This window comes from Argiope bruennichi, chromosome 7 (assembly GCF_947563725.1).
Source record: "Argiope bruennichi chromosome 7, qqArgBrue1.1, whole genome shotgun sequence".
NCBI lineage: Eukaryota > Metazoa > Arthropoda > Arachnida > Araneae > Araneidae > Argiope > Argiope bruennichi.
Genome location: NC_079157.1, coordinates 5,247,821 through 5,261,545, shown reverse-complemented (window position 1 = coordinate 5,261,545; position 13,725 = coordinate 5,247,821). Strand labels below are relative to the sequence as shown.

General features: G+C 29.0%; 1 protein-coding gene across 2 annotated transcripts in view; it reads right to left on the bottom strand.

Moving 5' to 3' along the window:
- Nucleotides 1–267: 267 nt before the first annotated feature.
- Nucleotides 268–13,725, bottom strand: part of LOC129975557 (tubby-related protein 4-like) — a 29,546-nt gene continuing 16,088 nt past the window's right edge. For both annotated transcript variants that reach the window (XM_056088619.1, XM_056088620.1), the window contains exons 9-12: nucleotides 11,625–11,877; nucleotides 6,786–8,461; nucleotides 5,149–5,340; nucleotides 268–2,859 (exon numbers count right to left, since the gene is read on the bottom strand). In XM_056088619.1, coding sequence (XP_055944594.1) covers nucleotides 2,743–2,859; nucleotides 5,149–5,340; nucleotides 6,786–8,461; nucleotides 11,625–11,877 — 2,238 coding nt within the window. In that variant the 3' untranslated portion in view covers nucleotides 268–2,742. The remainder of the gene's footprint in view (nucleotides 2,860–5,148; nucleotides 5,341–6,785; nucleotides 8,462–11,624; nucleotides 11,878–13,725) is intronic.

The window sequence follows — 13,725 nt, the reverse complement described above, 5'->3', positions numbered from 1 at the left end:
ATAAATTTTTATGGCTCATATAAACTTTGGTCTTGTTTATTTCGCCTGTGTTAACATATCAGTTTGTCACTCTTGATGTAACACAGAGATCCTAAAACTGGTGCAACAAGGTTAATGTTTTACAAGATAGAAAGGGATTTTGAATGTGTGTGTGTGTGTGTGTGTGTGTTGGCATATTTCTACAATTTCAGAAAATGTGGTCTTAAAATCTCCATTTATATATATATATATATATATATATATATATATATATATATATATATATATATATATATATATATGTTATTTAATAATTCCCTTTCAGCCCATAAAAAAAAAACTTTTGGAAAGAATGTGTACTGGTCATCTCTACAAAAAATTCCATGAAAAGGGTTATTAAGAGTTTTTGAAATGTTGAAGATGACATCATAGAGATGATGTTTTTGATTTCGAAAAAAATTGTCATAACATTTAAAAGTTTAGAAACCCTTGTTGTAATAAACTGCTTTTCACTTTTAAACCATGAAGTTTGCAATTAAACAAGAGACATACATATTTATAATATACAGAAGAACTACTATCAAAGTAAATAATTCGTGAATGTATAGATTTTTTGGTAAGCATTTCAATCATTTATTAAATTATCTCTAGAATTATACCCAAGAGTCTTGAATAGGCATTTCTTGATTTCTAATGTTAAATAAGAAAATAATTTTAATAAGAATAAGTAGCATTTCATAATCTGTATAATAATTGAGCTATCAGTATTCTAGGGAATTCTAAATTCTATTGAAATATCCTTCATATTATTACCCCTGAATTGTATATCTGTTGAAAAAAGGAATATGAGAAAGATAATGAATATATTTCCTTAATCTGGATTTGGTAAAGTAAAAAATCTAATAATCAATCAGATCGCAATCACCCCTGAGTTGAAGTTCCCAAATTCTGATACAAAACCTGTGAAGAATGTCTATGCAAATAACATGTACCTATAAATCAGTATCGAGCAGTGGACTGACACCAACATGCTAATGTCATTTACTTTGCTACAGTAGTCACAGAGATGAGTTTTGTCTATTTGAAACTAAACACAGAATTCTGGGGATCCCAACATGAACATTGAGGTCATTATTTCTAAAATGGACTGAGCATTCTTTATAATAAGACGGAATATTGCAGCACGCTCTTTGCTCATTAGTCAGATGACAGATTTGCTGACATAACGACTTGAGCAGAACTAGCCATGCTATTTTCAGAAATCGAAATATATGTAATGTTATGGCATTTTGTGAAAGTTTGGACTGTTATCACAGGATGGGAAAGTAAGTAAAAATACATGCAATATCATATCCACATGAAATACAAAGGTTGTTTGAAGTAAAGTTCATATTGTATGATGTACATGCTTGAGATGAAGTTCCATATACATAACAAAATTATTTCCAGGAAATATTTGTTAACTTCCTGAATTAAAAAGATATCAATAAAAAACATATGTTAAGATTTTTAATAATAAAATGCATTATAACAATTTAAAAAAACATAAATGCAATAGCATTTCAAGAAATACAGGGTGCATTAGAATTATTGATCCATAATAAAATTATTCAAACAGCAAATTACACACAATAATAAGACAAACATAAAAACATACTATCCAAATGTTTTCTTATAATATATGAGGAATCTTATAAATATGAAACCAGACGGATCCTTTGTGAAATTCAGTGCGAAGTTTAAATTTGTCTAAATTTAGTACTTAAATACAGAGGTTTTTAACTAAAAATATTGTTGAGAAATAAAGTGAAAATTATAATAAAATTATATTATGGAAGATTCAAAATTAAGTTCCATATTCTCATAAATATTTTTCTGGATTGTATCTATCCTTGAAAGAATTTGAAGGAACTGAAGCAGAATTTGACAGTTGCTGTTAATACCATAACTGCTCAGATGATTTGCAAATATATGATATGAGATTTTTTATCATTTGGTTATAATCACATAGAAATTTCGATGATAAATTAAAATTTGGCATAAATGTTTTATTTTTATTATTCAAAATTATTTTCAGAATACCCTAATTCTCAGACACCCTGTATAACAAATAATTTAAATAGATTTATAAGAATTAAAAAAACAACAACATAATTAGAAAGATACCGCTAAATAATAATTAGCAAAAGAAACTATGCACATTTAACTATAATGAAATAGAAAAGATTTTCTGAAACAATATTAAAAAATGATATTGAAAATTAGTACTTTGTGGTATTTGATATAAGTTTACATAAATTTTTAACTTATAAAAAAAAAGGAAACAAGAGAAAAATTTAAAAAATCATTAGTTAAAGTGATAAATTTTCCCAATAGAGAATGTAAGTAAATATACTATAAAAAATCAATATAAATATATTGTCAAATATGAAAACAGATGGCATAAACTGATTTTATACATTTAAACCTCATAAAATGAATAGTCAGTTACTAAGTCATTACTTTTATAGGTCTCCTTAATCTTAAACTATCAATTTAAACTTAAGGCCAAAACCTAACAGCATTGCAAATATCTATATTTTTCATATTCAAACCAATAATAACAACAATATTAGAGTGAAAGGCTTCATCATATAATATTTAACACAAAAGGGTAAAACACCATCAAAATCCGAATGAAGAGTGGGCCTGTTGAAAATACTCTATGCGAAGCAGATGGCTATTGACTAGGAGACTGGCTTCATGATGATGTCAAAGAGAAGATTACTTTAGGCGCTGAGTCACATTGGCAAGAGCAACTGCAAATGCTTGGAGGGCGCAAAATGGATATTGAAAGTCGAGAGTATAAGCATTGCCATCAATCCTTCCAAACTGCATAACCTAGGGGGGAAAAAATCCTGCAATGTCACTATATAAATAAAACTATCTTTTCAATATGAGATAATAATTAATATTTAAAGTTAGCAGAAACAATAAAGGTACTAATGAAAACCAAAAGTTGAATTGTTTGTAGATTAAAGAAAGTACATTTCTTTTAAAATAGGAATTTAAATAATACATAGAATATTTACTAATCTCTTTCACAAATAATGCTAAAAAAGACATTTTTATTAAATGTATTTTGATCCATGTAATCAGAGTCAATGACGTTGTTACATGGATTAGTATGTGACAAGTTATAGTGTTATGATATTGTATTTGTATATATAAGGTATTCTGTTAAAAGATACTGATTGTTGAATAAGTTTCATCAAATTAGCCAATACTGAGGAATGCACTGCATATTATATTATGGTTCATTTAAAAAAGAGGGAATGATATCCCCAAAACTTTCTTGCATACTCTCTAATATAAGACAATTTGTGCTTTAAATGTGTTATCAACTGATTAAAGTTATTACGTTTTTGAATTATACCTACATGTTCTGAAAGTACAAACCAAAAGACATTGAATTGGCTCAATGTCTGCTAATTGACACATATAGATGATAAACCTGTGTACTGAAATTGTTGTTAAATCCATATATTCAAATTTCATTAATCTATCTCAAAGGATTTTTAAGTCATCTTTGTCACAAAAGTCGACAAACATTTTTCAAAAATTTGTATTTGAACACAAGAGAGGTAAATAATGTGGAGATTTGTCAAAATTACAAGTTCAAATTTTTTGATGATTACGATAGTTTCTTAAAACTTTGTTTACATACAGTAAACAATAGATATGCATATTTTACAAAAGAATAAGGTTAAACATGGAAGACACATATTACCATTTATGCAAGATAAAAGGATTTATGGAGACAGGGACAGTACACAATAAAGAAAGAGGTGGACTGATGTTATTACAATCATTGATGATCTTATTCTACAAAGAGCAGGCATATTATTCACAAAGAAACATACTAAATGAAGACATTTCAATTTCTACTCCTCAATTTATAATATTTTATCAACTCATTTGATTTTTTAATATGATCTTGAAATTGATATACGATTTTGTGGATAATTTATAATATTATTAAGTTATTACCATTGTTACTCTCATGAAAGCATTTCATGAAAATAAATTCATCACCTCTTTAAAAGTATCTACAAATCCTTTAGGATTCTTTAATTTCAGTAACTGACCTTATTAAAGGTACTTCAAGACAAGGAAACGAAACCCATTTCATGCTTTCAATTTTGGGATGCAGTTTATAACATTTTATACATTTTTCTCATGAAAACTTAAAAAAAATAACACAGTAAATGAATAAAAAGAGAAAAATTTGAAATAAAAACATAGAAAAGGTGCAGCTTATGATAAAATTGAAATATTTATAAAAAAAGGAGACAAAATTTGTGGTTATTTAAAATAAAAATCAAATAATTTTACATAAAAATACTAGTTTAGAATAAAAGCTTTGAAGACATGAAATTAGAAATAATATATATCATCTTGTGGATCCACTATTGCTTTTAATGACATTGTAGCTTTCATGGATGGTTTTGATTTCTTTTTATTTTAAATTTCAAAATTAGTTTTGAATGATTTATTATATCAAGGAAATTAAGTTCTACAACCAAGAAAAAAAAAGTTTCCAATTTGTATAAGTTTTTTTTTCTCCTCCAAACTGTATGTATTCAAATAACTCATGTAATATGTATTCAAATAAATCAGCTGAAGAATTTTTATAATAATATATTTTATTCACTGTCTTCATGCATAGGTGGAATATATATCTTTACATGAATAATAATAGAAAAAAGATCAAATGGATAAACAGCACAAATTAAGCAGATTTTTTTTTTTTTTTTTTTTACAAAACTTTATTGGTAAATAGTTTTGTAAGCATCAGGCTCTTTACAAATGACTGAAAAAGCCACTCTAGATCATATTTCAAGCCTAGTGTGAAATTTGCACATTTTGTTTTCATGTACATTCTAAGTTTTTTTAAATTCATATTGGTAGTTTTTTGTCATTTTAGTGAAAAACAATCACAAAATTAAATAATAAAACAATGAGCAAATTATGCACTTCTTGCTTGTACTTGAATAAATCAAATAACGAAAAAGTTTAACTAAGAACAGAAAACTTTTAGACATTAAGTTCGATTTTTTTGAAAGGAAAAAAAAAAAAAAAAAAAAGCCCCCCCCCCTCTTTTTTTTTTCCAGAATTATAACTGCTTACTTGTCTGCCATGAAATTCAATCTGAAAGTTTTTTGCCGATTCCTGTGTTACCCTGCCACCAAAATCCAGCTGATACACTTGACTGATGTCATTCCAGAGAGGTGCTTTATTGTGAAGGACGAACTCTCGATAAGGAGGCAGATTACTGTTGGCCGGAACACAGTCAGAAACCGTCCTTCCACGTTTTTTCAGCTGAAATTGAATATGTATACATATATTACAAAACATAAGACACTATCTCAGATGTAGTAATTAATAACAATTAAAAGTAGTAAGTAGCATGTGAGATAAACTATACAGCGTTTCTACATTTTGATTTTAATATACAGGGTGTCCATAAAAGAACTCTTGGGTTTTTAAAAAAATCACATTGAATGAATGGCATGAGTTTGGTCAGATCAGTTAATTTTGAAGAAATCAGTAGTTTATCAAATTTTATTCTCACTGGTTTAGTTTGTTTTTTCAACACGAGGTAGTGTCGTGCGTCATTGACCTATAAGTAACATAGCAGATACTCATTCCACAGTGAAGCATGATGGCAACGCTACAACAAAAGGTTCAATGTGTTATCTGGCTTATAAAAACCGGATCCTTTACCATTGTACAGCGAAACTTTCGGCGCGAATATGGCGGTAATGTGCCGACGAACAAAATCATTCATCAATGGCTGCGAGCGTTTAAAGAAATTAGAAGTGTCTTAAAACTAAAATAATTTAGTAATCCAAGAGTGTCTGAAGAGGATGTCAATAAAATCCGTACTTATATCAACGAAGTCGTTAAAAATCGTGTGCGGGGAGCGTTGATTGGAAGGGCAGGGCTTATTTCTTGGCCTCCAACAAGTCTGCATGTGGCTGCATTGGACTTTTTATTCGGGGGACATGTCAGGAATCTTGTTTATACTGAAAAAATTCAGCAATTCATCTAAGGTAAAGGATAATCACTTGTGTGGCGAACATTACTCCAGACAGGATGGCCAGGACATGAATACCATTTTCAATAGGTGCCCCATTTGTGCCATGCCACAAATGGGGCAATATGAATTAATCATTCACACACACACATATATCATTCATATATATATTATTTAAAACTTTGTTTGATTCTCCAATTGAGTGAATGTGAATATTAAAATAAGTAATAAAAATGCATATTTAAAAAACTAGCAACAACTGAGTTCAAACTCTTAATAAAATTATCCCGATTGTATGTCTAATTATAAAAAAGAATATAACTGAAATTTTAAATATATATATATATCCACAGAACTCCTTTCTTTTTGTTAAAATTAAATACTTTGTTATATATATATTTTTTTAAAAAAAGGTTTTAAAAATGCAAAAAAATAAGGTAAAAAAAGAAACATTTAAAATATATATATATAAAGTTTCAAGCCTAATATAGATCAAAGAATAATCTACAAATTAAATATGTAGTTCTCTTCACATGTAGAGAAATATAATGCCATTATACACTTCACTTCTTCAGATCATGTTTTTAGTTTGCATATATTTAAGACTGAATTCCATCATTGTTTGTTATATAACATAGAATAAAACTAATAAAAATTTCTAAAAAAAAATTTTTTTTAGACTGAAAAGTACGAATATATATATATATATATATATAAATTGACAAACCTTCCTTCGAATATATGCTTTCTGAAAGCTTTCTAGATCCTTAAAATTCTCCCCTGGGACATCATCACCACTGAAGGCTCCATCTTCATCTGAGCTGTCAACTAACTTTTGACGGCGCATCTTTCTCAACAGAAGTGGACTGTAGAGAATACCTCGTCTCTGATTTTTCTTGCGAGTCACAACAGGGGAAGAGGGTATGCTCAGACTCACTGTAGCTGAGGAGTCTGACATCTCACTTGTATCATCACCAGCTTGAGGATAACTGGCACGGTGTTCCTGCAAAAAGGACGATGCTGACAAGTCAGGGATATCACTTGGCACATTGCTTCTACGTCGGACGGGGCTGGAATTTTCAGATTTTGCAATGACTTGTTCAATGTTCTTAAGCTGTTTAAGTCTTCTGACAGCTTGGGAAATTTTATTCACATCCTCACAACTGTGAAATTCTTTCTTCAAAGCACTTTTTAAAACAGGAGTGGTTGAGACTTCAGATGACTTAGAGGTGACAGGTTTCTTAACTATGGGGCAAGAACAACCTAAATCATAGAATCCTTCTTCCCCAGCAGAAACTCCATTAGCTTCACACGACTTAATATCACAAGACTTTGCTCCCTCTATGCAATCATGACAGTGCATTTTTCCACAGGGTGGATTAGGCTTTAAAGTCAATCGTCTGCAAGAATCTTTGAATGAAGAACCACTTTGTTCACGGACGTTAGTGAATTCAGCTGCATGTTGCAACTGATTGGCGCTATGACTTCTATTTACATAGAATGAGGAACTTTGACTGCTTGGAAATGAGATCTTCTCACAACATGGTGTCTCTGGGTCATCAATGAATTTCATATCAGCAGTTTTTCTAGAAACAGAACTTAAAAGACCATCCTGGTCTGCAGAACATGCTCCAATTGTTGAAGAAGTCTCATTACTGTCAGAACTCTGTAGTGGCAATGATGATGGCAAAATACAAAATGGTTTCTGGGTGTTACATGGATTAGAATTAATTTCCACAATTCTTCGAGTAGTCAAAGGTGACTGAAGACTACTTCGGTAGGATTTATCTAGAATTAAGCCCCCAACAGATGTACTAGGGGCAACATTCACAAAAGGTGAAATTACTTTTCCATCAACAGAATTGCTAGAATTCGATTGTGAAGACAAATTCGAATTTTCATTTTCTGAGAGGCTGTTTTGGGCTGATGCATCTTTTGAAGAATCACTACTGGCAGCAGTGAAATCTTCAGTTAAATCCAAATCAAGATAGCTTCCTCCCACTGATGCACTATCTTTGGTATGAGCAATATTGGTAGAACACTTTGATTCATGACTTTTCTCTAAGTTTTTATTAAGAAATGCAAGACCTGAGCCATTTGAGCTGGATGGAATGTTGTACTTCATAACATTTGGCGGCAAGTCTGGGACACAAGAAAGACTAGTCTGAGTGGCTACAGAAACTACACTATTGTTTTCTGTTGCACGCTGAAGACTGATGACATGCATGCCTTTGTCTCCAGAGATTTCAAATGTGAGGAATTCTTCATTAGGAATGAAGTTCACATAGTCGCCATTACCATGTGCTCCATGGTCTTGGTTCATATGGCAACGGAAAGTAGGGTTTCTTTGTTGTTTTTTGGGTGTCATTGGAGCAATTGGTATTGTGTCTTCATAAGAGGGATCTAAAAGTAAAACATTTTACAACAATGTTAGTCAAATTCAATGCAAATCATTAACTTAGTTAATTTATAAAAAATAACATTCACTTTTATTAATACTCTAGTACCTAATAAAATATTTTGAAAGAAAAAAATGTTACTAAACTAGATTTAACTATGACCAAATGACAACATATTTAATAAATTACTGTACAGAACTGTAATATATTTCTTTCTTTCTTTTTTTTTTTAATTTTTAGTGAAAAAAGATAAGTTGTATTCATTATTATAAGATTACAATTGATAAAACAATCAAAATATGGATTTAGTTCACTTTAATATTATTTTAAAACTAAAAACTACATCTTTGGCAAAAATTCTTTAACATGCAAAATTCATTTAATTATACAGAGTGTCCCAAAAAAATGTATACACACTTTAAATAATTGTATATTTGGGGTTTATTATAATTCGAATAATTTTCAACATGTAAAAGATTCTACAAATATCATTCTATTGTCTTGTTATTGCATGTTCTCAAACTGATGTCCGTTCTGCTCCAGACACTGCAGACAACGCGAAGCGATGGAATAGCACACATGATGGAACAATTCCCTTGGGATATTCGTACATTCATGTTCAATGGTTGCCCTCAATTGAACAACTATTGCAGTTTTATGGACGTCCTGAACAGTTCCATCAGCTTCAAACTTATCTCTAATTCGAGTGATGGTAACTCGTGTAGGTGGTCCTTTGTTAAACTCCCTCTTAAATTGTCTTTGCACTTCTACTGCATTTTCATACTTCCAGTAGCATTTTAGAATAAATTTCCTTTCTTCAAATTCAAGTCTGTCTGCCATCACTCGGTTCAATGGGTTCAGTCAGCAAAGAAAGAAGAAATAACTTAGTTATCAGCTGCTAAAATGTGTATACATTTTTTTGGGACACCCTGTATTTAGTTTCACTTGAATTTCATTAGTTTTTTTTTGTTTTTTTTGTTACTTATCTGATTTTTTTTAGATTTAATTGCTTTTTGCATAATATATGAAACTGAAATATACAATTATTGTAAATGTTGAAATATATAAAGTAGAGAAAGAGCATGACCCCTTTAGGAAAAATAATGAAACAATTAGTCACTCAATTACAAGATCAAATAAGTTTTAACATGCAGATAAAAGTAGTTAAACCAATATTTTCACATTAATGTAAGGTAGCATAAAAATAATTTCACTAAGACATTTAATTCAGTACTATCTTTAATAATCAGAAACAGATAATGCAATTTCTACTAATAAAAAAGCGAATGAAATTAATATGAAGAATTAATTTAATACCCTTCTCCCTGTTTTTCCATCAGCTGTATATATGCATTAAATCCAGTGAAAAACAATTAAATATGTTTTTATACGAATATACAATACAAGCAATAAAAGAAACCACCACAGATGAGCAAACCACAAAGGATAAAATGTAAAACTACTGATGAGGGATTACAGTACTGCTAATTTAATTGTTTATAGAATCTATCTTTTAAATCTATTCACAGACAAATCATTTTATTTTGAAAGACTAAAGATTAATAACTTTGATTTCATTCAAAAGATTGAATTTTTTACTTATTTATAAATTAGGGTAAAGTACAATTTTTATGTTGTTTTACTATGCTCATAAATTATACTGTAAATTAGACATTTGCAAAAGAAATGATATGTATAATTATTAGATAAGGAATAATATAATGAAAAGAGTCTCATGACTTATTGGGATTAATTATTTGTAAATCAAGAGTAGTGATATAATATATAATCGTACATGACAATACTAAATTATAAAGGATTTCACAAAAAGTAGAACAAGATTTTACTTCCCTAAATATTACACTTAGAAAATATTTCTAAGTATAAAGTTTTATTAAATAAAGAAAATAGGTGTATGGAAACACTTTGGCTTCTATGGAGGTTAATAGTAAATATATACCTGGCTTTTAAAGAAATTGAATAATCATGCATAATGTTATTCACTTTGATTGGACAGTTGCAACTTCAGAATTTATAAAAAAAGGAAAGGAAAAGCTGATTATTTGGATATCTCAGAAATATACAGGAATCCCAGAAAGAAAAGAAAATTCTTTGAAAGACTTGTATGCTTTCTAAAAGAGTGACACGTTTCAATAATAAGAAATGTTTGGATACACTGAAGATTTCTACTATACATAATTGTAGTGCAGATCTAATTGTAAAAGAATACATACATTGGATGCTAAATTCCGACATTTTTCTATAAGCATGTTTACAAAACAATTTAGCAATTATAAACTACAAGTTTTTTAATTTCTCTGAGAAGAATGGGAAGGATGAGATGTATAAAACATGTGAAGAAGAAATAGAAACTTTGCCTTATCTTTCAAGTTACCCTTATATACCCTTATCACAAGTTATTTGAAATGCAGTTTTATTAAACTAAAATAAATCTTCATTTCAGTATTCATATCAATACATATACAAACTGTTTAGCAGAATAATTTAAGCCATTTAGACACAAGAAATTTTGAAGTATATTTAGAGTACCAATTGTTACTCTGTTATTGCTACATTTTTTTAAAGTCATGTTTTCTATAACCTTTACATTCATTAAACATATCAAATGCAAATATTTATTTTAGAAAAACATTTACACCAACAGATTGTTAAATTTCCGACTATTATAAAAACTGCAAAATGTAGAAAAGTGAAACAAGAAAATCCCAGCTATTGCAGATAAATTCATCTGTGAAAGCTGAATTAGATTTACATACTAATTAAATATTGGGACAAGAGATTTTTGAGAATATGTTTCATACTGATAGTTTGATTTGGCAATCTACTTGCTATGAAGCTAAACCAGGATCATTTTCAGACGGGTTTGATTATTTTGAAGTACACTAAGATGAATTAGGGAGATATCAGAACCAATATCCCATTCCGGATATTTTCATATTAACTAAATATAACAATGTTAGAATCAAAATTTTAACCTTAAAATATAATTATGCTAAAAAAATCATGTCTCAATTCGGCAATCCACCAATCTCGAAGGAGAGATTCTGCCATCAGATTACTGTGGCCATATCTGAATGGCTGGGTAAAAGGTAGCAAAAAATTTCTATCAAAGACAATTTAACATAATATAAATATAATAAACAAACCTGGTTCATCTTCATCTTCTGAAAAGACAACAGCACCACCTGTCTTTGGTGAATCAGATCCTGGAGGGATACAGTCACGAGGTTGAGGTCCTCTGAGTTCTTTCATCAGAAGAGTCATCTGTCGTGGCTGCAAATGCAGTAAACTAGTTCGGTAAGTAACAGTACCGAGAATAGCTGGTAACCATGGAACAAGACCAAGGATTTTAAATTTGGTACCCCAGATATTAGAGGTAACAGACACAATTTTCTCACTCTAAAAAAGAAATTTGAGAGTTTTTATAAAGGGAAGGGAAAAGGGAAAACACAAAATATAACATCAGAAAACAAAATTCAACATTAATGTGATTTTTTAATCGATTAAATAAAAGAAATTATGAAAATATGTTACTATTCTGTAAAATCATTTAAGTAGGCGAGATGAAAATTGTAGATTTTCTTGATCTCATGCTTAGTTTTATATTAAGATATCAAAGGCAAAGGCTCTGTCGTTTCATAACAAAATACAAAATTAGTAATGCTTTTTCAAATAACTAGGATAGTCAAAAGTTCAGATATTAAACACTTTAATGCTTTGTTTATAAACATCTATTCACATCAAATAACGATTTAAAAATCACATATCACTCGAATATCATAACATATATATAGCATGTTCAAAAGCATAGTTTCATGAAATGTCTGAGTAATTCCCAATTTGTGGAAAAATTTGCTTTCTGCATATATCAAAAGTGCTGCAGACAGATTTGCAATCCTTTTGATAGAGCACATTCCAAAATATAAATTTCCAGTAAGAACACCAGAATCTTTCTAATATATAAAATTCTGGAGTTTCCACAGTTACAAAACAAAGCAGAAATTTGACAAAAACCACCAAAATTAATTTTGAAATTTCTTTTTATGAATATATCAATAATATGAATATATCAAAAAGAATATATCAATACTTTCCTCACAATTTTATGTTTATTTGGATTTGCAACAAAAAACAAATTCAAGTACAATAGCTGCGTGAGAAATATTATATTTTATCATTTTGTGAAACCATAAGTATTTCAATTTATAGGATGTAACAAAAGCAGTAAACTGAAAATAAAAATGGCATATTATATACATGTTTTTTTCCCCCTCTTTATACATGATTTTTAATTACTTAGAGGTTTAAAAGATATATTCTTCTCTTTCACCACATTATAAAACATTTTTCATTTGATACTTTAATGTGAAAAATGATGACAGAATCTTTTTTACATTATTCACATTTACCAATTTTAGTTTTCAATTCTTATTTACAGATAAAGTATAGAAAAAATTTATATGAATTTAATATCATCACCTAGGTTTCTTTTCACAGCTAAACAATAATGGATTTGAATCTCTCCATATTTAGCAATCTATTTGATATCAAAACTCTCTTAAACTTTTCCCATCAGCAGCCTTCTTTTCTTTACCTTTCTAAAGGCTTTAAACATTTAACAGTCTTGTTTCTCTTCTTTTAACATGTAATAAATTACAATTTTATTTTTCAATTACAATATAATATTCTGAGCCTTTTAATAACTAGACTATTTAAAATCGTTTTCAGTTATTACTGCCTAAATATAACACTCACTCTTAAACAACTTATTATTATTTTTTTTTTAAATATAGCAGCCATTTATAAACAGAGTGATTTCATATGAAATTAATGTCCCCAATGATCAAATGAATGGGGCTCTTCTCTATTCGCTTGTCCATTCCCGAGAAATATTTCAAAAGCATTGCTTTTGTGGCAAAAATTTGGTAGAGTTTATTGGTCACAAATACTAAATAAAATATCTAATGTATCAAATTGCCAAATTTTATTTCATATTAAATTGCGCAACTTCTAATTATATCATCAAGAGCCATTTGCCTCCTGTACTTAAAAAATTATAGATATTATAAAATTGAAATATATATATATATATATATATATATATAATTATAGATTAGAATCATATATGGAATATTAGTATTGCAAAATAAAACTTCAAGACAGCCATCAACACAACAACATTACCATTTTGCTAATTCTTTTCTCAATTAACTCCATTGTTAACAAATCAAAGTACTTCATTATTAT